The sequence below is a fragment of the Stenella coeruleoalba genome (genome assembly GCF_951394435.1).
Source record: "Stenella coeruleoalba genome assembly, chromosome: 20".
NCBI lineage: Eukaryota > Metazoa > Chordata > Mammalia > Artiodactyla > Delphinidae > Stenella > Stenella coeruleoalba.
Genome location: NC_137166.1, coordinates 45,835,827 through 45,862,438, shown reverse-complemented (window position 1 = coordinate 45,862,438; position 26,612 = coordinate 45,835,827). Strand labels below are relative to the sequence as shown.

At 45.9% G+C, this 26,612-nt stretch overlaps 1 protein-coding gene across 1 annotated transcript in view; it reads left to right on the top strand.

The window, feature by feature from the left end:
- Positions 1–26,612, top strand: part of LOC307178444 (F-box only protein 27-like) — a gene marked incomplete at its 3' end in the record, with an annotated part of 44,552 nt that overhangs the window by 17,610 nt on the left and 330 nt on the right. Inside the window, exons 5-6 of the mRNA XM_079906638.1 lie at positions 2,437–2,572; positions 3,245–3,373. Coding sequence (XP_079762764.1) covers positions 2,437–2,572; positions 3,245–3,373 — 265 coding nt within the window. The remainder of the gene's footprint in view (positions 1–2,436; positions 2,573–3,244; positions 3,374–26,612) is intronic.

Sequence of the window (26,612 nt, the reverse complement as noted above, 5' to 3'; positions counted from 1 at the left end):
CCTCCAGTTTTACAGAAAATGAAAGCCCCTCCCTGTATTGCGTGGTCCTCAGATGTAAAGACTACTTGAGAGACAGGAAAAGTGACCATTTAAAATGTTGGCCTTACCACATTCACTTTCAATCAAGGCACCGTAAAATTCCTCCCTCCGCAAATCCATGTCTTTAGGAGGCGTATTTCCAATCAACTTTTGTTTTTAATTTAATCCTCTATCAAACTATTGTAGCATGGTTGTGTGGCTTTGAGCAGTGGTGTACCAGTTGATTGTAATAATCAGTGACTCCCCAGTTTTGTTGTACATCACCCAAAATATCTATAACTCCCAATGTCTGGGTCACACTCTATACCAATTAAATAGAGTGTCCAGGCTGAGAGAGCCAGGCATCAACATCTATGAGAAGTTTAGAGCCAACTACGAAGTTAAAGGGCACAACGTCAAGACCACCTTCCAACTGCCAGTTTGGGGGATTCCCAAAATCACCCTCAGGCTCAGTAATTGACTAGAAAGACAGAACCGAATGGAAACTATTATACAATTAGTTTATTACATGGAAAATATACAGATTAAAATTAGCCAAGGGTAAGATCACAGGCAGCATCCAGGGGGTACCAGATTTCCATTGCCCTCTCCCCATGGGGTCAGGACACATGACTGTCCTGGCCTCCATGGGTGACAGTACCCATGGAATATTGCCAACCAGGGAAGCTCACCTGAGTTTATAGGGGCTTTATCCTGTGTTTCCTCTCAGCCTCCAGGTCAACTGATATTGCGTGAGGCACCCTAAGTCACATTGTTGGTCTTCCTGCGGTGGTTTGCTCCCATTATAGACTATGTGGATGTGGCCAGCCCCCGCCAAATCATATTGGCAGGCTATTCAATGTGACTCAAGGTCCCCAGGTGAACAAAGATACTCCTGTCAGACATACCAGTCCAAGGATCCAGAGATTACCTCCCAGTAGTGGACAGCAAAGACCTTACCTTTGGACAGGGCTAAATGCTTTTCTATAAGGTATCATTTCAAGATTCCAGATGATTCCAATCTGCAGCAATGTCTGGGAATCACTAGTAGGAAATAATTTAATCCAAAAGAAAAAATGTTAATGCTTAGAGTTTTATGGTCACAGGAAAAATTTTAAATTTCTAATTATATTCTTTGTGTGTGTGTATGTGTGTGTGTGTGTGTGTGTGTGTGTGTGTGTGTGTGTGGTTGGCACAAACAGTATGAAAGGTAAGTCAGAAGAATTTTAAAATATATTAGTACTACATTAGGACAAAATTCTGTGGGAGAAGTTGAACGGACATCTAAGTCCAAGTAGTGGAGTGATGTGAAATCTCTGTAAAAGGAGGTACTTACTTGTTTGTGGATTTATACCACCTATTACTCTTGTTTTTAAATTTTTAATTTCTAACATCAAAAATGGGGCTTCCCTGGTGGCGCAGTGGTTGAGAGTCCGCCTGCCGATGCAGGGAACACGGGTTCGTGCCCCAGTCCAGGAAGATCCCACATGCTGTGGAGCGGCTGGGCCTGTGAGCCATGGCCGCTGAGCCTGCGCGTCTGGAGCCTGTGCTCCACAGTGGGAGAGGCCACAACAGGGAGAGGCCCGCGTACCGCAAAAAAAAAAAAAAAAAAAAAAAAGCACATGTCTTGGTTGTGCAACTCAGTGAATTATTACGAAGTGAATACATTCACTAAATCAAGAACAGATTGTTGCCAGCAAACCCCGCCCTCAGCATCCCTCATGCACCATTCCCCATCACTTTCAACCCAAGGGTAGCACCGTCCTGAATTCTGTTACCATAGATAAGTCTTGTCCATTTTGGTACTTAATACATATTGAGTCATACAGTATATAGTTTGTATCTGGCTTCTTTCAATCAATAACACATTTGTAAATTCATCCATAGTTGTATGTAGCTGCAGTTAGTTTACTTTCATGGCTTTATAATATTCCATTACATGAACGTACCATAATCTATCCGTTTACCATCAAAGGACATTGCATGTTGTGTCTTTGAATATTGCTGGGTATCCCATCACCAATTTATCTAGATTCCTCTGAATCCCTGTAAATGGCTGATAAGAAAATTGTATCTTAAAACATCACCGTTGTACACATCGGAAATGACATCTTTTGCCACCAGTGAAATATAGAATGAGAAATAATATGGGAGGAGGTACCCTGAAGGGCACGGCTTTAGGTCATTACTTCTGAAATGAATGTGCATGTGGACCAGCTGGGGAGAGAGTTTAGTGCAGATGAATTCACTGGGTAGGCAGAGGGGCCAAACTCCTAAGTGACATTAATGGTGCCAGTCCCGGGGATCACAAAACTCTTTTGTACTTGCGTACATGGGAAGGCCATTCAGGTGAAGCAGGCAGACCCGCAAAGAGATAGGACGGCAAGTCCAGCCTTCAAGGTCTCCCTTCTCCCACAGGCGGAATGACCAACAAGGAACTGACTGTATATATCAGCTAACTGTCCAACTTCTAGATGCCAACCAGACCATCCTGGATCACTTCTCTCCTTTGCCTTTTCCCATCTGGAAGTGGAGAAACAGCGTCTCTCCTCGGGTGAGTCTCTGGGGTGTGGGAAAGGACAGTGGGGCTTATGAGAATCTATGGCTGCATAAAAAGTTGCCCTCAAATATAGTGGCTTAATAGCATCAGCAGTCATTTTCTCACCTCTCGTGGTTTCTGTGAGTAGAGCTCTGCTGGTTGCTTCTGGCTCCATTCTCTCGCGTAGTAGCCTTCAGGCACTGGCTGGGGCCGAAGGGCAGGGCGGGATGTGAGTGTGTATACAGCTGGTGGCTGGCCAGGCAGCTCTTGGTTTAATCTCAGAGCTTGGCCGTGGGATCTCTCTGCTTGGTCTAGTTTGGGCTTCCTCACAGCATGGTGGCTTCAGGGCAGTCAGACTGCTTCCTGGTGGCTCAGGGTTCCACCATGAGGCTTCTGGAGAAACCAGCAGAAGCTGCCTTGCCTTTCTGACCCAGCCTTGGAAGTCACTTAGCAAAAGTCACTCAGCGTCATTTCCACCACACTCTTGGTTACAAGGGAACCTGCCCAGATTCAAGGGAACAGGAATTAGACTCTATCCTTGGATAAGGAGTGGCATGATTCTAGAAGTACCTGTGGAGACGTTGTCACAGCCATCTATGGAAAAATACCACCTGCCTGAGGACCCCAAATCAGCTTCTGAGAGGAAACCTATGTCACAATGAGGCTTACCTCTTTTCCTTCCTACAGGTCAGCCACGTGTTCTCCAACCTCAAGAAGGGCGTTCGCTTTGTGTCTTTTGAATGCTGCATCTGGGACTTGGAGTTCAGAAATGAGCAGTATGGAATCTCTGTGACGAATTCCAGTGTCATCGTGCAGGTCTGTCTGTCCTAGTCGAGGGCTGTCCTTGAAAACTACCTGACCGTGCCTCCCGGGAGCTGGGCCCATTGGCTGGGCCGTCTCAGTAATCAAGGGCTTATAGCTCCCTGGAATCCTGGGATCTCCTGGATCCGGTCAAAGTTCCTACTGGGCCCTGTCTTCAGATTCTGGAAACTACTATAAGAAGGTTCCTGGGGCTTCCCTGGTGGCGCAGTGGTTGAGAGTCCGCCTGCCAATGCAGGGGACACGGGTTCGTGCCCGGGTCTGGGAAGATCCCACATGCCACGGAGCGGCTGGGCCCGTGAGCCATGGCCGCTGAGCCTGCGCGTCTGGAGCCTGTGCTCCGCAATGGGAGAGGCCACAACAGTGAGAGGCCCCAGTACCGCAAAAAAAAAAAAAAAAAAAAAAAGAAGGTTCCTCTATCAAATTTACTGGCTGCTCCTGCTCTAAAGCAGCCCCTGTTTTACTGAGTGGATACGCAGTGATCAGCACAGGGAAACACTGGATCATGAGAAGGCTTCTCACCCTCCACCCACACCAGGCCCTCTGTTTCCGCTCCAGAGCCCTCTACCCTTGCCTCCTAGAAGTTCATCCCTATGGCGGAGAAAATTCCAGCCCCCACGGGTGGTGAACTTAACCCCATGGCGTTTCAAGACTGGGATCAGGACTCAGAGCTGAAAGTCAAACTACCTCAAAAAAATGGATGGAGACAGAGGGTTCTTCCCACCCTATGAACAATCAAGTGGTCCCCTGAGTCCAGCCTTACCCTGAATTGTATGGTGTATAAAATTATTTTGTTATTTTGAAATTCTTTTCAAACATGGAAAGAATAAATCAGAAATATATCTGCCAATCATAGGTAATAAAGGTATTATTTTGCCAATAGTGTCTCATGTCTTTTTTTTTTTTTTTTTTTGCGGTACGCGGGCCTGTCACTGTTGTGGCCTCTCCCGTTGCGGAGCACAGGCTCCGGACGCGCAGGCTCAGCGGCCATGGCTCACGGGCCCAGCCGCTCTGCGGCATGTAGTATCTTCCCAGACCGGGGCACGAACCCGTGTCCCCTGCATTGGCAGGCGGACTCTCAACCACTGCGCCACCAGGGAAGCCTTCTCATGTCTTTTTAATAGAAATACAATGTTTCTGCATTGGTGACTACTTGGTTCACAGTAAGGATTTGCCCCAGTTGAGGAGGGAAAATTGTACAGAAGAAAACACCATAGAAGGTGTTCCCCATTTGAGAGCATGGAAGTGTTAGCATCCCATTTCCCAAGCCCTAAGAAAATCATGGAGTCAAAGATTATCAGTCAGGGGTAAAAGCATTAGGCAGGTGGTGGATGTGGGTACAGTGTCACAGTGACACCACATTTGTGACATTCTAGTCATGATGAGGGTGAGAGAGGACCATGCAATGGCAGGATCTGGCTGTCCTCACCCCAGTCCAGGGGTCGTGGCTAGACTCACTGCTGCAGGATCCCTAAGGAGTTCCAGTCTCCTGATGTAATGCAGGTGAAGCCTGCCGCTGCCTTTGATGTAACTACCCTGAACTGCCCCACCCACCTGCAGTATCAGCATGGGACACACCCACTGAGGACAGTGTTTTGCTAGTATCATCAAAAGGGGAGTGTGACAGGTTGAAACAGACCTAAGAACCATGACCACATGTAGTGTGTGGTCCTGGAGTAGAGACTGGTTCAGACAATTTAGCTCTGGAGGATATTTTTAGGTCAACTGGAGGAATTTGGATACGAGGAGTATGAGACAGGCATTTACAGGTAGTTATAGCACATAGAGCTTTCCCCCCTGAAACATTGAATACATTTCCAACTCGATGCACCATCAACATCACTGCAAAATCCTTTCATGTGTATTTTCTACAAATGTGGACATTCTTCTACATAACTACGATCAAACCATTGGAACAATGAAGGTCACATTGATTAAATAACAGAAAGGCTTCACATAGCTTGTCTCTCTTCTTTGAAAGGCCTGTTTGCAAGGTGGGCTGGAATCTGGGAACTTGATTTGGTAGTTGTCCACCATTTCCTAACAGATAAGAAGGCTCATTGTTCTTAGACTGTGCAAACACGATGGTTTCTCCTCAACACCTGTTTTCATATGGGGAGCCTGGAATTTTGGTACATGCCAGGCAGAGGGTCCTCTGTGTCTAGGGCCCAGTGAAACCCTAGTGTGCTGGGTCCCTCATGAGATTCCCTGGACATCACACACATGTGGCTGCATTTTTATTGCTGGGAGAAGAGTACACTCTGCATGTTCCCCCACCGGGGAAGGGAGAGGACGGAAGGAAGAGGCACATGGATTCTTCCAGTCTCTGCTTGTGTGTTTTTCCCTTAGGATCCACTGTGCATCCTTACGGTACCCCTGTAGTTCATCTCTGGAGTGAGTCCAACTATATGCTGAGTCCCCCAAGTCCTCCTGGCAAATATCCAACCATGGGGGTAATCTTGGGGCCACACAAACATGTGTACAGTTGTGGCAGGGGTGGCATTGCTAGAAGGATCCTAGCTACCTAAAATATGGCTACTCTGTTTGGGGGAAAGGGACGGGGTGGGGAATGGTGAACCCCCAGTGCCTGGTGGCCACGGATTTGCTCATGGTTTGAAACAGCTGAGCTGCTGTCTGTTTGAAACTGAGTCCCCCTAAAACTGTAATCCCTACCAAGTCTACGATTAACCTCTCTATCCAAAACTTTATTCCTTTTCTTGTTCCACCCCTGTTGCCCTCAAGATTGAGGAGTATCAAAGAAAAGGGGGGATTGGAGCTGAGGAGGACCCTGCAGGGCCCCCCCGAGTAAAAAGTCTTTCCAAGGCCCCCGTTTCTTGTTTGTAGGGAAAAGGCCTCAGCCTCCTAGACCTTCCCTGATTTCTGATGAAAGAAATTTTCACATATTGAGGTCTGGGGAAGACGTTGTGGCTTATACATGATGTAACTCAAATTTTATGCTAACTAAAACAGCCTGTTTATACGGCCTATCAAACATACATTGTACATCTGCTTTAATTATTAAAGAAAAACGTGCATTGACCAGAAGTAAAAATGTCCATCTTAAGAATAAAGATTAAATGCCCCCCTTCCTAGGACGCCAACGCTGGTACTGCTTCCATGATAAGACTCCCTTGCCAAGGTCATACTGATTCACTGTGTACATGTTGATCTTTTTCTTTTCTTTTCTCTTTTTTTTTCTTTTTTTTTTTAAACCTTGAAGGAATGTATCTCTGACTTGTTCGGTGTTCTTTGTTCTGACAAGTGATTAAACCGTGTTGAAAACCGTGCTTCTCTGGAGCAGTTCCTCAGAGTTCTCTGAGAGGGCATCTCCGGGCTATAGTCCTCAGTTTGGCTCAAATAAACTCTTTTCTATTCCTATTATAGATTGTTTATTGATTATTTTTGTCAACTGTTCCAAAGGGCAGATTCAAACAGTTACTAATTAGGGAAGTGAGGGAATGCAGAATGAAAGGAAAAGGAGTCAAGGAACAATAATGCAGGGGAAAAAAACAGAGTCCTAGCTCCTCCTCAAGGGATATACATAACAATCTCATACATATTTTTGAGTTCTTCTGCAGGAACTAAAGCCCCCATGCAGGCAGAGGATGGCAACTACATGCTGAGATTCCAGACTTGGAACCAGAAGACTGACGATCGAGATTCCTTGTACACCACCCTGTTACCTCACCACCGGCCAATCAGAAGAAAGTCATACACCCTGCAGCTCTCAGCCCAAATGTTACCTTTCAAAAACTCTTCCCTGAAAACCTCAAGGAATTCAAGTCTTTTGAGCACGGGCTGCCTGTTCTCCTTGCTTGGCCATTGCAGTAAAACTCTCTGTGCTCCAAACTTTGATGTTTCCGTTTGTTTGGCCTCACTGTGTGTCAAGCACATGAACTTGGGTTCAAAAACATGTTGTGAGAGGTAGAAGTTAGCTATGCAATGAAAACAATAGGTCCAGGGGCTTCCCTGGTGGCGCAGTGGTTGAGAGTCCGCCTGTCGATGCAGGGGACACGGGTTCGTGCCCCGGTCCGGGAAGATCCCACATGCCGCGGAGCGGCTGGGCCCGTGAGCCATGGCCGCTGAGCCTGTGCGTCCGGAGCCTGTGCTCCGCAACGGGAGAGGTCGTCAACAGTGAGAGGCCTGCGGAAAAACAATAGGTCCAACCCCTGGGGAGTTGGCCCACAGGACCCCCTGGCTAACTTTGGCCCGGAAGTGAAGATGATAATGCAGCCTGATGATGCCTTTGGTTTTTCCCACTTTCCTCCAGGTGGGAGTTTGGGGTGGGTCAAAGATAATAAATATTAGTTTGCAGTTGCTCCCTATTCTAGGTGGGAAGAGAAAAGGGCCAAACTTCCCAAAGATGGGTTTCAGGTGAACCTAAAAGTTTGCACTGCTTTCTCCTCCGAGTAGAAGGAAACTAGGTTAAAATCCATTCCCAAGACTGGATCGAAGCTTTAGGTAAGCCAGAAGAAAAAGAAGAAAGGAAACATTCCAGCTCTTAGGCCTGGGGGCTGCAGCAGCCCTCCCTGTTCAGGTGGCCATGATGCTAACCCTGAATGCTGAATTTACTTCTAGGGATTTGAGTAAACTCCCAAGGAGGGAAAGAAAAAGGGAAATCTACAATACAATATGGCCTCTCAATTAGATCTCAAAGGAAAGGGGAAATTTGTATTTTCTGGGTATTTCATCTGCACGTATGATTTTAAAAGATCAATGATCAATGTATACATATATATACGTACACACGTATTATATATATAATACATATGTACTTTATACACACACACAATAGTTTGTTTTCTCTGTATTACTGTTACCAAAAGCTCCGCCTCTCTGTATACCGGTGATGAATCGAATCTCCGAGACAGAGTTTTGGGTGAAGTAGAAAAGAATCGCTTTATTGCTTTGCCAGGCCAAGGGGGCCACAGCGGGCTTCTGCCTCGAAACACTGTGTCCCAACCTGGGAGGATTTGAGGAGGGGTTTTATAACAGTGATTCAAAGGTGGGGTCTCTGAAAAGATTAGGGTGTGTGTAGGACCTGCACTCCTTTAATCTTGTCTCTCAGGTGTTCGGTCTTCTAATCTTTCTTTTTTTAAAAAAGCATTTATTTATTTGGCTGCACTGGGTGTTAGTTGCGGCACACATGTGGGATCTTTTCTTTAGTTGCCGGGGATGGAACCCAGGCCCCCGCATTGGGAGTGCAGAATCTCAACCACTGGACCACGAGGGAAGTCCTGGTCTTGTAACCCTGATGAACTTCTCTGGTCCCTTTAATCTGGCCTCAGCCTCCCTTGATTAGCAACTGTCCCTCTGGAACTCAGGGAAGGTCATGAAGGCTGGAGTGTTGCTTACAAGAAACGGGGACAAAAGGGCCTCACTCGGTTTCATTATGACATTTTGACAGCTTTTAAAAGACGTTTCTGGGGCTTCCCTGGTGGCGCAGTGGTTGGGAGTCCGCCTGCCGATGCGGGGGGTTGCGGGTTCGTGCCCCGGTCCAGGAAGATCCCACGTGCCGTGGAGCGGCTGGGCCCGTGAGCCATGGCTGCTGGGCCTGCGCGTCCGGAGGCTGTGCTCCGCAACGGGAGAGGCCACAACAGTGAGAGGTCCGCGTACCGCAAAATAAAAAACAAAAAACAAAAAATATATATATAAAGGAGAGGTGCCAGAGTTGGGGGAGAGATATGATCTTTATCTTTCAGAGCTACTGGAAGATTTCCTCTCCTCCCCAGCTGAAAGAAAAAAAATGGGAGGAAGCCCAGTGTCGTCTTTCCAGGCTGCTGGACCACTTTGAATTCAAACTGTGAGCCTACCTCTGATGTCTATCCCTCCAACTGGTCACATCTGACAGATCTGACTAGGAGACAGCAGGAGGGGACCCCAGTCACAAATACGTCCAGGTGTTGTCCATGCTAACGAGGTGGATGAACCACCTTCATGGCAAAACAAACTGTTTGGAACTGATTGCCTCAGGCGTTCCCCCTGAAAGCTAGGACTGAGCTGAACCATTTGGACTGGTCTGGCAACCCTGGAGTGGGAGGACCCTGGGCAGGCGGCCACACTGGGGGCTCTGTTAACCCATTCTGCCTGACCAGTGCGTGTCCTACTTGGGGTGCCCTAACGATTATAAATTCTTTGCTTCTAGGGGTACCCTGTGTGCCCTCTGGGGTTGTTCTTCTCATGTGTGTGGTGCCCTGACATGCCTCAGCCCTGGAAGGCTTTGAGGTCAGCTTCACCTTCTTGGCCAGAGTGTGCAGTGCCTGAGTTGATGCCTCGGGCCAGGAAAAAAAGTTCAAACAGAAACTTGAAGACTAGAAACTTGAGGAAGCCACCCGATTTTCTGAGACAGACCTTTATGGTTAGTGGGATTTGCTTTACCTGGCTAAATCCAGGACTCCAGGGACTTCCCTGGTGGTCCAGTGGTTAAGAATCCACCTTCCAATGGGGGGATCCCTGGTCGGGGAAATAAGATCCCACATGCCGCGGGGCAACTGAGCCCGTGCACCGCAACTACTGAGCCCGCACGCTCTGGAGCCTTCTAGCCACAACTAGAGAGAAGCCTGCGCACCACAACGAAGGCCCCACCTACCGCAACTAAGACCCGACACGGTCAAATAAATAAATAATAAATCCAGGACTCTGGAGGGCATAACTGAGGCCAATACTGCAGGTTAATCTCACCCTGTGAGGATCTACTGATAAGAATTTTGCTGTAAAGATGCCCTGGCCAAGGGTCAATGTAGTGGACTGCAGAAAAGAGTTATCACAGCAGGCCAGAGGCCCCATTTTTAGAAGAGCCTGCTTACGAGGTTGGCCGGCATCTAGGAGCTTGGTCAGAGTGTCCCCATCATTCTCTAATTGATAAGGATGGCTCACTGAGCTGGAATTGCAGACATGTGGTTTACGCTGAGCACTTTCATTCTTTCTTGGAGTCTGGAATTTTGGTATATGTCAGCAGACGGTGCCTATGTGAGCAGCCCCCAATAAAAATGCTGGATGCTGAAATTCTAATGGACTTCCCACGACGGAAACAACACACACGTGTTGCTGCATTTTGTTGTGCTCTGTGAGCCCTCATGGAAGGAAGAGAGCGTAAGGAAGCCTGCACATGATTACTCCAGAACCCACCCATGTCTTTTTTCCTTACCATCTGGCTGTGTGTCCTTAGTACCTGTTGTCATAAATCTTCGCTGAGTACAACTGTACGCTGACTCCCATGAGTCATTCTAGAAAATCTCTAAACATGGCAGTGGTCTTGGGGACTCCCAACACTGTACCTCTAATCCTTAGATTCCATCCAAGTTTTGCCAAATGTTCCAATGGCTTGTTTTGGTTTGTTTGTAGCAAAAAGATCCAGGTCAAAATCATGTGCAATGGCTTGGACGTTCCTTAAGAAACTAAAAATAGTGTTGCCATATGATCTAGTAATTCCACTCCTGGGCGTATATGTGGACAAAACCATAATTTGAAAACATAGGGACTTTCCTGGTGGTCCAGTGGGTAAGACTCTGTGCTCCCAATGCAGGGGGCCCAGGTTCGATCCCTGGTCGGGGAACTAGATCCCACATGCATGCCGCAACTAAGAAGTCCGAATGCCTAAGATTCCACATGCCGCAACTATGAGCCCTCATGCCGCAACGAAGATCCTGTGTGCCGCGACTAAGACCTGGTGCAGCCTAAATAAATATTTTTTTAAAAGATACATACATCCCAATGTTCATTGCAGCACTGTTTACAATAGCCAAGACATGGAAGCAACCTAAGTGCCCATTGACAGAGGAATGGATTAAAAAAGATGTGGTACATAAAAAAAGATGTGGTACGTATATACAAAGGAATATTACTCAGCCATAAGAAAGAATGAAATAATGCCATTTGTAGCAACAGGGATGGACCTAGAGATTATCACACTAAGTGAAATAAATCAGACAGAGAAAGGCAAATATCTTATGATATCACTGATATGTGGAATCTAAAAAAATGATACAAATGAACTTATTTACAAAACAGAAACCGACTCACAGACTTAGAGAATGAATTTATGGTTACCAAAGGGGAAACGTGGGGAGGAAGGATAAATTAGGAGTTTGGGATTAACATATACACTACTATATACAAAATAGATAACCAACAAGGACCTACTGTATAGCACAGAGAACTCTATTCAATATTCTGTAATAACCTAAATGGGAAAAGAATCTGAAAATGAATAGATACATGTATATGTATAACTGAATCACCTTGCTGTACTAACACCACATTGTAAATCAACTATACTCCAATATAAAACAAAAAAATTTTTAAAAAGGCAAAAAAATCACGTGCAGTGGCTTCTGGTCGTCATGTCTCCATAGTCTCCTCCGGTCGGCAACAGTTCCTCCATCTCTTTTTTACTTTCATGATATTGACAGTTTCAGACCTTGTAAGCCAGTTTTGCCTTGTAGAATGTTCCTCAATTTGTTTTTTTCTGACGTTTCCTTATAGATTCAGATTATGCCTCTTTGGCAAGCATATCACAGAAGTGACTTTTTTGTCCTCATTGCATCCCATCAGGTGATACATGATTTCAATTTGTCCTGTTACTTACGATGCTCACCTTGATCACTAGATTTAAGGTGGTGTCTGTCAGCCTTCACTGTCAAGCTACTCTTTTCCCTTTCTAAATAGCGTTTTGTGGATAGCACCATTAGGCCTGCTTGTAAGGTTGACCCTTGACTGACTTCTGGAAACTTGCATTTTGGGAGTGACAAGGACTGATAAGGGTGATTCTCTGTGCCTGGAATTGTGTGAACAATATGGTTTATGCTACTTTCCTTCTGGAATTTGGGTACATGCTACCAAATTAGGAATTAGGTACATGCTGTGTTCAGCATAAACCACATTGTTTGCACAAATAGTCCAGCCACAGTAAATCACCCTTATCTGTTAGGGAATGGTGGGAACACTTCCAATAGCCAGGTTTCCAGATGCCAGCCAAGAGCCAGTCTTTTTTTTTTTCCTCTATAAATTTATTTATTTTTGGCTGCCTTGGGTCTTCGTTGCTGCGTGTGGGCTTTCTCTAGTTGCAGTGAGCTGGGGCTACTCTTCATTGCAGTGTGAAGGCTTCTCATTGTGGTGGCTTCTCTTGTTGCAGAGCATGGGCTCTAGGCACACGGGCTTCAGTAGTTGTGGCACACGGGGTCAGTAGTTGTGGCACATGGGTTTTGTCGCTTTATGGCACGTGGGATCTTCCCGGATCAGGGCTCGAACCTGTGTCGCCTGAATTGGCAGGCGGATTCTTAACCACTGCACCACAAGGGAAGTCCAAGAGGCAATCTTGTAAGCTGGTCCTTCTAAAGATAGAAGCCTCAGGCCAGCTGTGTTGACTCTTTTCTTCACAGTTCTCCATTCAGTTCTATGTGAATGTAGCCACAGCCCCAAATCTCTTTTAGTTACTGTTCTAAAATATGAGGAACTTCCTTTTTATCTCTCTATTTGAGCAGCCTAACCCTCTCTCCCTTGACTAGAGGGTTGCAAACTTCAGGCCAGCTGAATCAATAGCTTGAGTGTGATGCCAACATCTTCCATATGATGTTTGCATCTGGGTTGCCTTCTACTGTCTCGTGGAGACATTGTATGGAAGCTTTTGAGAAGGAGTCTGAATGACAGGAGCACACAGTGTTAGCTTGTCCAACTTTCCTAGGTGGTGAGTGTCTGGAGTCTTGTTACCTTAGACTACAGGCCACAGGCAGAGAAGAATCCCTTAGTAGAGTCCAGTTCCTTCCATCCCTACTTACAAACTGGCCAGTTCCTGCCTGAGCTCATCTCTCTTATAAGGATATTGCAAAAAGCAAATATGGGTAGTATACACACCAACAATACTCTGAGTTTTCCAACCAGTTCCCTAGGGCTACAAGTTCAGGTGAACAATGGGCCGCTAACCTCACTGTCAAAGAAGAGAGTTCTACAAAATGTTTTCTCCTGGCACAATAAAGGCCACGGGTTCTCATCCTACGATAGCCAGTCTGCCACCTGCTGCATGATCACTAAGACAATGCCACATGTCTCAGAGTTTTATTTTCTACATCAGCATTCCACTTCTGGTATCAATTTCTATATTAAGATGCAGCCTAGGCTGTTGTAACAGACTTGAACACACAGTATCTACAAAACGTGGAAGCTCATATCTTAGTTAATAATTTATAGGTTGGTGCGCGGTCTGGGGCAGATAGATGGATCTGATCCTTGACCTATCATTTCTACCATCTTCAACATGTGTCTTCCATCTCCAGATCCAAGAAAGCTGCTAAAATTGCTCTGTCTCAACCAGTGGGGAAGGGGAGAAGGGGAAGTATGGGAAATTGGGATTGTTTTCAAGGAGATGAGCTAGAAGTCACATACGATATCTCTACTCACATCCCATATCCCACTGGCCTGAATTTAGTCACATGGCCACATCTAGCTGCAAAGGAGACTGGGAAAAGTAGTTTGTGACTGGGTGGCCAGCTAAAACTTGGGGGCTTTTAATAGTAAAAGGAAGAAAGGGAAAATGGAGGGCTTCTCTGGTGGCACAGTGGTTAAGAATTCGCCTGCCAATGCAGGGGACACGGGTTCGAGCCCTGGTCCAGGACGATCCCACATGACGCGGAGCAACTAAGCCCCTGCGCCACAACTACTGAGCCTGCACTCTAGGGCCACGAGCCACAACTACTGAGCCTACGTGCCTAGAGCCCGTGCTCCGCAACAAGAGAAGCCACTGCAATGAGAAGCCCACGCACCACAATGAAGAGTAGCCCCCACTCGCCACAACTAGAGAAAGCCCGCGCACAGCGAAGACCCAATGCAGCCAAAAATAAATAAATAAATTTTTTTCAAAAAAAGCAAGAAAGGGAAAATGGATATGAGGAAACTGTTGAAGTTAGCAGTCTCTGTCATGGACCATGTGAGATTAACTACTTGATGTCCTCCAATGTCCATCCTGCCCTTGATATCTCTGATCACAAGGCTTCCTAAAATAAAAACTATATATCCCAGCTTCCCTTGCAGCCAAGTGTGGCCATGTGACTAAGTCCCAGCTGGTGGAATGTAGGGAAAGTGATGTTCACAATTTCTAAGATATGACTTTAGGGTGGGGGGCAGCATGCCCTTTCTACACCTTCTTCAGCATTCCTGCTTCTCGGAAGGTGGATGTGATGGCTGTAGTTACATCGTGGGCCATGAGGACAAAAGCCACATCCTAATGAATGTTGGCAGAATGAGAAGCCAGAAGCAGCTTAGACCCTAGAGCCACCATGCCCAACCTGCACAGCCTACTCCTGAATTTTCCCCTAGAGAGAAATAAACTTATATCTTTTTTTTAAACATCTTTATTTGAGTATAATTGCTTTACAATGGTGTGTTAGTTTCTGCTTTATAACAAAGTGAATCAGTTATACCTATACATATGTTCCCTTATCTCTTCCCTTTTGCATCTCCCTCCCTCCTACACTCCCTATCCCACCCCTCTAGGTGGTCACAGATCACCGAGCTGATCTCCCTGTGCTATGCGGCTGCTTCCCACTAGCTAGCTATCTTACATTTGGTAGTGTATGTATGTTCATGCCACTCTCTCACTTTGTCACAGCTTACCCTTCCCCCTCCCCGTGTCCTCAAGTCCATTCTCTAGTAGGTATGTGTCTTTATTCCCGTCTTGCCCCTAGGTTCTTCATGACCTTTTTTTTTTTCCCTTAGATTCCATATATATGTTTTAGCATACGGTATTTGTTTTTCTCTTTCTGACTTACTTCACTCTGTATGACAGTCTCTAGGTCCATCCACCTCACTACAAATAACTCAATTTCGTTTCTTTTTGTGGCTGAGTAATATTCCATTGTATATATGTGCCACATCTTCTTTATCCATTCATCTGTCGATGGACACTTAGGTTGCTTCCGTGTCCTGGCTATTGTAAATAGAGCTGCAGTGAACATTGTGGTACATGACTCTTTGAATTATGGTTTTCTCAGGGTATATGCCCAGTATTGGGATTGCTGGGTCGTATGGTAGTTCTATTTTTAGCTTTTTAAGGAACCTCCATACTGTTCTCCATAGTGGCTGTATCAATTTACATTCCCATCAACAGTGCAAGAGGGTTCCCTTTTCTCCACACCCTCTCCAGCATTTATTGTTTGTAGATCTTTTGATGATGGCCATTCTGACCCGTGTGAGATGATATCTCACTGTAGTTTTGATTTGCATTTCTCTAATGATTAATGATGTTGAACATTCTTTCATGTGTTTGTTGGCAGTCTGTATATCTTCTTTGGAGAAATGTCTATTTGGGTCTTCTGCCCATTTTTGGGTTGGGTTGTTTGTTTTTTTGATATTGAGCTGCATGAGCTGCTTGTAAATTTTGGAGATTAATCCTTTGTCAGTTGCTTCATTTGCAAATATTTTCTCCCATTCTGAGGGTTGTCTTTTTGTCTTGTTTATGGTTTCCTTTGCTGTGCAAAAGCTTTTAAGTTTCATTAGGTCCCATTTGAAAACAAACTTAAATCTTGTTTAAGTTACTATGATTTCGAGTGTCTAATTTACACAGTCAAACCCAAATTCTAATGAACACAGAGAATGTCGTAGTTTCATATTCATCTTTTGCAACTTGCTCTTTTCACTCAACATTACATTTCTTACATGTATCCATATGGATTTGTGTATATCTAATTCATTAAAAATTGTTTTTACATGGTTCCTTCAGGAGTTGTTTCCCTGAGACTCTTTATTTTATTGTGGTAAAATAAACATAGCATGAACGATTTTTTTTTTTTTTTTTTTTTTTTTTTTTTTGCGGTACGCGGGCCTCTCACTGCTGTGGCCTCTCCCGTTGCGGAGCACAGGCTCCGGACGCGCAGGCTCAGCGGCCATGGCTCACGGGCACAGCCGCTCCACAGCATGTGGGATCTTCCCGGACCGGGGCACGAACCCGTGTCCCCTGCATCGGCAGGCGGACTCCCAACCACTGTGCCACCAGGGAAGCCCAGCATGAACGATTTTTAAGCATACAATTCTGTGGCATCAGGTACCTTCACAATGTTGTACAACCACCACTATCCATTCCAGAACTTTTTTATCATCTCAAATAGATATTTTGTACCCACTAAACAATAACTCCCCATTCTTCCTCCCCACCCCCAGCCCCTGGTAACCTCTATCCTACTTTCTGTCTCTATAAAATCACCTATTCCAGGCACCTCATAAAAGTGGAATCTTACAATATTTGTCCTTTTGTGTCTGGTCTAATTCATTCATCTTAACTACTCTATGACAAAGCATCTGTCTCTTTGTTGAGGTCATCTTTGTCATCCTTTAATGAAGTCTCATAATTTACTCCAAAATGAACTTGAACATCTTTTCTTGGCATTTGGGCTCTGCACCTTACTTTTTGTTGTATAAGAGAATGGAATCTTTTCTAAGAATTATATTTTCTAATTGGTCATTGCTATTATTAGAGGAGCCTTAATGATATTTTTGTATGTTGATCTTTAATCCAGCAGACTGGCTGAAATTTCGTTTTTGTTTTTTACAGGGAAGTTTTCTAATTAACTTGGATATTTTGAAGGTTTCCAGTGGGGTCCTTATATCACGCTGATGCTTCCCTTTTATCTCTAGTTGGTCACAAAGGTTTTGTTATAAATGAGTGTTGAACTCCATCTAATGTTTCATCTCCCTTAATTTGATAATATGGTGTGTCACATTAGTAGATGAAAAAAATGTTTTTTGATGTGAAATTGTCATAGGTAGGAAAGTGGACTGGTTGCTATGATATGCCACCCAAATACCCTCTTCAGGATGGAGGAATTGTTTCCACCAGCTGTCAGGACTGTTGGCAGCTGGTGGCTTAGAGCTGAGCATCTGTCTGGTCAATGCCCTCAGCTGAAGAAAACCATCTCGCTTAAGCTTATGTCCCTTTCCTAGGGGCAGCCCATATTCCATGTCTGGTCAATGAGGGGACAAAAGCCTGGCTCCAGGGACTTCCCTGGTGGCCCAGTGGGTAAGATTCCACGCTCTCAATGCAGGGGGCCCAGGTTCGATCCCTGGTCGGGGAACTAGATCCCACATGCTGCAACTAAACACGCCACAACGAAGATCCTGCGCAGCCAAAATTAATTAATTAATAAAAATTTTTAAAAAAGCCTGGCTCCATGCCTCAATTAGGGACAACCCAGAAGGCCAGCCCACTCCAGTTTCCCTGTAGGATGGACTGAGGCCCTGCTGCAACCACGTCAGCTTCTCCCTGTGCCTTTCCTGCCTCCTCTCTTCCTTATAAATGTTGCCCCAGAGAGCTCTTCCCAGAAGCCAGCTGTTTGGGCTGCAAATCTCTACCTCAAAGTCTGTTTCCTAGGAAACCCTACGTGTCAAAAATGTGAATGTTATGTGTGTTTATTTATTTATTTATTTTTGGCTGTGTTGGGTCTTCGTTGCTGCACACGGGCTTTCTCTAGTTGCGGCGAGCAGGGGCTACTCTTCGTTGCTGTGCACGTGCTTCTCATTGCTGTGGCTTCTCTTGTTGCGGAGCACCGGCTCTAGGTGCACGGGCTTCAGTAGTTGTGGCGCACGGGCTTAGTTGCTCCGCGGCATGTGGGATCTTCCCGGACCAGGGCTCGAACCCGTGTCCCCCGCATTGACAGGCGGATTCTTAACCACTGTGCCACCAGGGAAGTCCCATGTGTGTTTATTTTTAAACAAAAATAAAATAAATATTTATGTGTCCACCAACTAAGTTCTGGAATAGAACATTGCCAGTGCCTTAGAAGCCCGTTGTGGGCCCTTCCCCGTCCTTCCCCTTCCAGCTTACTCAGATATCATCACCATCTTGATATTTGGTAATAACCTCTTGGTGTGTGTGTGTGTGTCTGTGTGTGTGTTTAGTGTTTTGTACCTATGTATTGCATCTATATCTATCTATCTATCTATCTATCTATCTATCTATCTATCTATATCTTTGCTTTTGAATTATACAGCATGTATTCTATGACCTGCTTCTTTCATTCAGCATCGAAGTGAGATTCACCCATTTTGATGACATAGCTATCGCTTGTTAATTTTGTTCATTATGTGAATAAACTACAATATGCGCGTCTGTTCCACTCTTGACAGACATGCGTGTTGTCTCCAGTTTCGCGACTATTATTACTCACTGCTGCAATGAACGTTCTCGTACCTGCTTCTGAGGTCATGGGCACAAGTGTCTCTAGGGCAGGGTTTCTTAACCTCAGCACTCCTGCCATTTTGGCCTGGATAATCCTTGGCCGTAAGGGACTGTCCTGGGGTTCTTAGAACACTTAGCAGCATCCTTATTTTCATATTTAAACAATCATAAAGAATTTCAATCCAGGACTTCCCTGGTGGTCCAGTGGTTAAGAATCCACCTACCAATCCAGGGCAGGGGACATGGGTTCGAGCCCTGGTCTGGGAACTAAGATCCCACATGCCATGGGGCAACTAAGCCCACACGCTCTGGAGCCCTTCAAAATACATGCAAAACCTGCCGCATCTCTGCCACCACCTGGCTCTGGTCCCGGGCAGGATTACCTCTCACCTCAGTTATGATTCATCTAGTTCAGAGACAGCAGGACCCAGGAAGGCGCCCCGCACGTAGTAGGTGCTGCATGCAGTAGGAGCTCATGTTCAGGCTGACTGATTGGCCTCCTCACCCCCTCTTGGCTGGGCTGTGAATTCACTTGGCCAGCGTCCTGCCATCCTTCCACTGTCCCCCTCCAGCACCCCTGCAAGAGCCCGATCTCTGATCTTCCTCCACGTTGACCCCTTGCATCCCCTCCTCCAGGCCATGGGGCCTCTGGGGTTTTAAGAATTTGAACCTAGAGAATTCCCTGGTGGTCCAATGGTTAGGACTCAGCGTTTTCACTGCCGTGGCCCAGGTTCAATCCCTGGTCAGGGAAGTAAGATCCCCTAAGCCACATGGCACCGCCAAAACAAAAACAAAAACAATTTGAGCTCAGCTGCTCCCCTCACACCCAGGGTGGTTAATTCCAGGCTGGTTGTACCCTTGCCACACTCCCATTCCGTTGACATAATAGTGGGAGTTGATCCATCCCAGGGACAACCTCCAAATCTCTGATCTCCAATCCCTGTGGGACCTTCTAAGACATCCCCGTTCATCTCCGGATCACAGCTCTGACTTCAGCCTGGTCAGGAGCAGAGCCAGGCAAAGGGATGCTACATGATGCCATTAACACACTGGACGTCATTTAACTACCTCCTGGGGTTATGGCCAGGCCCAACAGTGAGACTTAGGAAAGAAGGCAGAATAGAGCTGGGCAGTAAACAGACCAGCTGATGCCAATCCAGATGTGAACAACCTGGCTAGTGCTGCAGACTTTCTCTGATTTCACTGGCTGTGAAATTGTACACATGTCAGGTAATGGTACAGCCCGACATGGGATGCAACCCAGGGGACAAGAACTTGGTAGCCCGCGAAGCCGCTTTGTTTTGATAACTATTTAAAAGGGGCCCCGTGGGTTTTTTCATAACCAGCAAGTCAGAGCTCCTGTTCCAGTCCCAAATTCCCGGCCAAGAATCGCCCTCACCTCACTAGTAAAATTTTCCTTATGAGTGTCTTTTAATGCCCAGTTAGTTGTAAGAAGGCTTACAATCAGAGAAAGTCAGGTGAACCCCCAGAATTAATAGTTTTGTGTTATGTTTAAGAATCATCTGGGATGTTTGGTATTTAATATATTTGAAATGTTTAAGAGAATCTGGCATAGGAGAAAATGTGACGAATGTGTCCTGCAAATGTAAGTCTTCCAACTTGAAGTGTGTAATTGAGTAATACATTATTTTAGACTTGTAATTTGTCACTGAAATGTGAAAGGGAATTTTTCAAACAGAGTAAATGGTACTAGAATATTTAAAAGATCTTGACACTCTTGTAATTTATTGTAAGAGTTAAATACTTGGGAAGGTTTCGCTTTTTAGAAGCTTCTGTTGAGCGTCCAAAGAAAATTAAACAGTTAAGGACTTCCCTGGTGGCACAGTGGTTAAGCATCCACCTGCCAATGCAGGGGACATGGGTTCGAGCCCTGGTCCGGGAAGATCCCACATGCCGCGGAGCAACTAAGCCCGTGCGCCACAACTACTGAAGCCCGCGCGCCTAAAGCCCGTGCTCCGCAACAAGAGAAGCCACCGCAATGAGAAGCCCGTGCACTGCAAAGAAGAGTAGCCCCCGCTCGCCGCAACTAGAGAAAGCCCGAGCAGCAAGGAAGACCCAACGCAGCCAAACATAAATAAATATATTTTAAAAATGTAAGTTGGGGTTTTATTAAGCCACACTGATGAAGGGCTTTGGATTTGACTGTATAGAAACAGGTCCTGCTCAGGGACTTCCCTGGTGGTCCAGTGGTTAAGAGTCCGCCTTCCAATGCTGGGGACTTGGGTTCAATCCCTGGTTAGGGAACTGAATCCCACATGCTGCGGGGCAACTAAGCCCAGGCGCCACAATGAAGAGCCCGCGTGCCGCAACTAAGAGCCGACGCAGCCAAATAAATATTAAAAAAAGGAAGAAAAGGAAACAGATCCTGCTCGGAACAAAGAGTGCCAGCCTATCTGCTTGTTCAGAGCCAATACCATGGACAGTTTTGAGGAAAGACCACATCAGTGGGCTGCTGCGGTGGGTGCCCCCCCATCTCCTCACTGGTCCTGAATCATCGGCCATCCCGAAACTGGCTCCACCTCCACCCAAAACCTCAGCAGCTCTGAGGCAATAACTCTGACTCTTCACATTGGCAAATAAGATCATACTCCCAACAGGAAAGAAGAATACACATTGGAACAGCCATCGTCAAGAAACAAATTCAAACCCACGGTGTCAGCACATTTGTGACATGTGTCAGTACAAGTAATTAGTTTTACAATCATTATAATATCACACAATTGCCTCATCTATTCGTTAAGGTATTTACAACGTTTGCAAAGATCTGATATGAGACTTGTGAAGGGTTTAAGTGATTACGTTTGGAAGGAGTGTTTAATTGGTTAGGGAATTCTGATATAGAAGAATAACTGCTTAACGATTTTATCAAAGAACAAAGATTAGCTAGTATTCCTGTTGACGCGCCAGCCCCGTGGCTGTGAGCAAATCAGCAGCAGGGAGAAATGGTTGCTTGCATACATTCCTGGTGAGTAATGGGTAATTCTGCAGTAGCTAAGAAAATTTTATGCTGCACATACTTTTTCATAAGTATCACTTTTTTATTGAGATAGAATTCACATAACAAAACAATTAATCATTGTAAAGTGTTTGAGTCTGTGGTTTCTAGTATATTTACGATCTTGTGCAATCATCACCACTATCTAATTCCAGAACGTTATCCTCTCCCCGTTCTTCGCAATTCCCCCAGCCCTTGGCAACCACTAGTCTACTTTCTGCCTCTGTAAATTTGCCTATTCTGGTCATTTCCATGTAAATGGAATCGGTACAGCATGTGGCCTTCTGTGTCTGGCTCCTTTAACTTATCAACAGGATTTCAAGGTTCATCCACGTGGTAACATGTGTCCATACTTCCTTTCTTTTTCTGGCTCAGTAATCCCATTTCAATAATCCCATTGCATGGAAATATCACATTATGCTTATCTATTCATTAATTAATGGACACTTGGGTTGTTTCCATCTTTTGGCTATTATGAATAATCCTGCTATGAACACTTGTGTACAAGTTTTTGTGTGGAGATAAGTTTTTCTTTCTCTACAGTATATACCTAGGAGTGGAATTGCGGGTTTTATGGGAACTCTAAGTTCAACTTTTTGAGCAACTGTCAGATTGCTGTCCAAAGCCGCTACACCATTTTATGTTTTCACCAGCAGCGGTGTATGAGGGTTCCGATTTACCTGCACCCTCAGCAACACCTGTCATTGTTCCTTTTTAAAATTACAACCATGCACATATCTTGTGATCCAGCAGTTCCGCTTTTAGAAATATACACATACTATGATGACACACACTGTACATGGCAACACTGTTGGTAACAACAAAATATTAGAAATACCCTGTATTTCCATCAGTAAAGGATGAGAGTAAGACATGGGGTACCCCCATACAGAAAAGTAAATAAATAAGGAAGCTCTCTATGTAATGATATGGAAAGATCATCAAAGTATATTAAATGAGGGGAGGTGGGGGAGGGATGGATTGGGAGTTTGGGATTAGCAGATGCAAACGATTATATATAGAATGGATAAACAACAAGGTCCTATTGTAGAGCATAGAGAACTATATTCAATATCCTGTAATAAACCATAAAGGAAAAGGATTTTTAAAATATATATTATACGGTAAAAGCAAAGTGTCAAACAGGGAGTACATGGTATGTTATTGTTTATTTGAAGAGAGTGTGTGTCTGCATAATTCCTCGTACATGTATAGAAAATCTCTGCAAGAACATGTCTGAATCGAGGGGAAAACTGGGGTAGCTGAGGGCAGTGGTAGAAGAGAGATTAGCCCTAGAAACCTTTTTTATACTTTTAAATTTTTATACCTTGTAAATATATTATCCAATTCAAAATAAATACAATGAGAAACTTTAAAACACTGAAAGCTAAACAAAACAGATCTGTAGGCCTGACAGAAGCTGGAGGCGACTTCTGCGTCATCCAGTTTGACCTTCACGCCACAAGGAAAATGACAACACGGTGAGACAGCAAAGTGACCTGCCTCGGGTCACTCAGTAATCAGCGGTGTCACCAGGAGATAAAGTCTGACCCAGAGCCCCCCCCCCCCACACCCCCGGTCTTAGCACCTTAGAGGTTATGATACATTTCTATTTCTATAAAGTAATGGAATAAAAAAGGAAATCAGCTGACAAAGGGCTGGGGGAGGAGACTGGATTCATTTCCTGTTGCTGCTGCAACGAATGACCATAAACTCAATGGCTTAACACAACAAAAGTTATTCTTTTACAGTTCTGGACGTTACAAGCCTGTAAAATATTTTGTGCCGCATTCGGCAGTATTCACAAGTCCCAGGGATTAGGGCACAGATATGTTCAGGGGGTCTTTACTCAGTCTACTGCAGAGACCACCCACATGTAAGAGACTCCCACACTTTTCTGGTAGGCAAACCTGCTAGAGGCTTGGGGATATGAATCAGAGTGAAGAGGTCATCGCACTCAGGACAGGACTGCAGGGAAGAGGGAGCCCAGCATGACCCGGGCTGTAGGAGACAGGCAGGAGTGAGAAAAAAGGGCCAAGGCAGGCTCAGATGATAGTTTTTCCACACTTCCTGCACCCTCTCCTCCCCCCTTCCCCAGGGCACAGGCCACCCAACATTCATGGGCAGGACAACAAGAATCGAAGGGCGCTTCCCTAAAGAGATCCAGCTCTCTGCCAGCCTGAGGTGGTAACTAGGCTAGGTGTCAGCTTCTGGAAAAAGCCAGTCCTATTTCGGCACTTGTGGAGGAGGGGAGGGGCAGCCGGAAGTGGGGCTTCTGGTCTCTCACCATCCACATGTGAGGCTGGCCCGACAGCAAGCCCCACGCCCAGACACAAAGCTCCCATTCACCCTGAGACCTGGCGGGAAAACAGTCCAACATTTATAACAGGAAGCACAGTCCCATCACCTACCAGACACCAGCCTTGCTCCTCAGTTGAGAATGGCAAGGAACAAGCTAGATCATCAGACAGGAAAAGAAAACTAGCCCCGAGCAAGACAGAACCCAAAGGAAATCACCAATTCAAGACCCAATCAAGGGGACTTCCCTGGTGGCGCAGTGGTTAAGAATCTGCCTGCCAATTCAGGGGACATGGGTTCGATCCCTGGCCGGGGAAGATCCCACATGCCACGGATCAACTAAGCCCATGTGCCACAACCACTGAGCCCGCTCTCTAGAGCCCGGGAAACACAACTGCTGAAGCCTGCACACCTAGAGCCCATGCTCTGCAACAAGAGAAGCCACTGCAATGAGAAGCCCGCACACTGCAATGAAGAGTAGCCCCCGCTCACCGCAACTAGAGAAAGCTGGCGTGCAGCAACGAAGACCCAACGCAGCCAAAAATAAATAAATAAATAAAGTTATTTTTTTAAAAAAATAGGGAATTCCCTGGAGGTCCAGTGGTTCGGACTCTTCACTTCCCCTGCACCGGGCCTGGGTTCCATCCCTGGTCGGGGAACTAAGATCCCACAAGCTGTGCAGTGAGGCTCAATAAATAAATAACAACTTAAAAACATTGTTATAGTTTCTTACCCTCAAACTTTCTTCATAAATTAGGCCCCAGTCTCTTCAAGCAATAAGACCTGACTGAACTGACATCAGGTACTCATAACTATTCCACTAAGTAGTTCTTTCTACACACAATTTAACGCAGAAATATCACATGATCATGGAATGCTGCCCTGATCCTGCTGGGAATACTGCAGATTGCTGTCTATATGTCATATGCATTCTACTGCCTTCTAAATTTGAAAAGTAAAAAATAAACAATCCGGAATCCAAACCATCTAGTCCTAGGCCTTTCAGATAAGGGACTGTGTGTGGATCGATACTGTACACGCTACCAATAATACAACAATTTTACAACCCACCGCAGAAAATGCTTCGAAAGGCAGATGGTACAAATAACGAGAGCTGACGTTTACTGCGCGCTGCAGGCACGGACCTCACGCCGTCCTCATGATGGCGTTGTGGTGCCTTTCTGAGGCTTCCGGAGGAGGGGACCTGCGGAACCGAGGCTTAAACCCCTTCCTGTGTGACCACCAAGCCAGTGACTTGCGCCTCGTGCAAAGCCTACGTATCTCTGGGCCTCAGTTTCTCAGGAGAGGTGCCCATGGAATAATGCACATTCCATTTGGCATAGTTGATAGGGACAGAGTAAAGGGACAAAGTAGGTGATTGGTTAATCCCACTAGGGGATTTTAAGTAGAGAAAAAAGTATGGGAGACCCCTGTAAGTTAATGATCACTCAAGAAAGCATGTTTGCTTAACTACAACACCAAGCAGCCTCGCTTAGCAACAAAACCATGCAACAGAAGCATGAGACATGCCCCGAAACAATAAAACGATGGTGGCATGAGACCCATGTCTTGCCCAGTGAGCTCAGTAGGTTAATGATTCCTAGGACATGCTCCTCTGGGCACACTGAAAACAAAAATATAAGGAAAGGGTGACATTATACTGAACCCTGAGATGATTTACATTTTTTTAGCATACGTTACCGCCTTTTTGCTCATTTCCATTGCGCCGTGACAGTCCCGGCTTGACCATGGAGGGACAAGAAAACTCCCCCACCTCACATGGAGGAGGAGCTGATGATGGAAGCTCACCATCTACTCAAGAATGAGGAAAAAGGTGGTCTTCTCCCCCTCTCCACTTTTCCTTTGATTATAAAACTGTAGCCCACTAAGTTCTCCAGGCGTGGCACTCCCTTGCCCACCAGCTTGTAGGCCTCAAAAGTGTCCTACACTAATACTGTAAACTCTTTTCTTACCTGTCACTCTGCCTCTCCCTGAAGTCTCTCTACCGGGAGACAGAGGAACCTAGGCTCTGCTAAGTACAGAGACGTGTTCTATCAGTTTCAGTGCCCGTGATGAGTGAGCGCTGGGGTAACTGGGACTGGTGACGATTTCCTAGGTTGTGGGAGGCCTGGAGCTCAGAAGACTGGCTCTGGGGAGGCTAAGGTCAGTCCTTGAGGTTCCTTGCGCAGTACAGGGCAATCCGAAGAAACTGTGCAGGGCCAAGGGCAGAGGTCAAGAGAGAAATGGGTCTTGGCCCCATCCTTCCTGTGAACCTCGGATTAATTACCTTGTCTGCAATTTAGGGGAGGGGGCAGGTTTCTAATGTAGGAGCGCCCAGGTTGTCACCCCAGAGAGGTATGTTTGGCAGAGAGGCTCAACTTAAGAACAAGCCTGGGCTTCTGAGACACTACCACCCTGGGGACACAATGTAAATTCGAGAGAACCCCTGTGGATAGAAGCTTCTATCCAAGTGTTTCACACCAAGCCCAGGGTCGAAGTCACAGCTCGGCCATTTACTAGAAGTTGACGTATGGTGGGAGAGATGTTGTGAACGGCGAGGCGGTTGTAGGCAGGTGGCGGGAAAAGGAAGGAAAGACATGATTTAGGGGGGTGGGGGCAGCTGGGACCATTTCCACGGCGGGAGGCTCCCCGGGAGGTGGGACTCGTCCACCGGTGGTGCCTGCGCTAAGCGCCGGGGAACCCGGGTCTCAAATCGCGGGGCGCCTGGGCAGCACGTAACCACGTGGAGAAAATGTAAA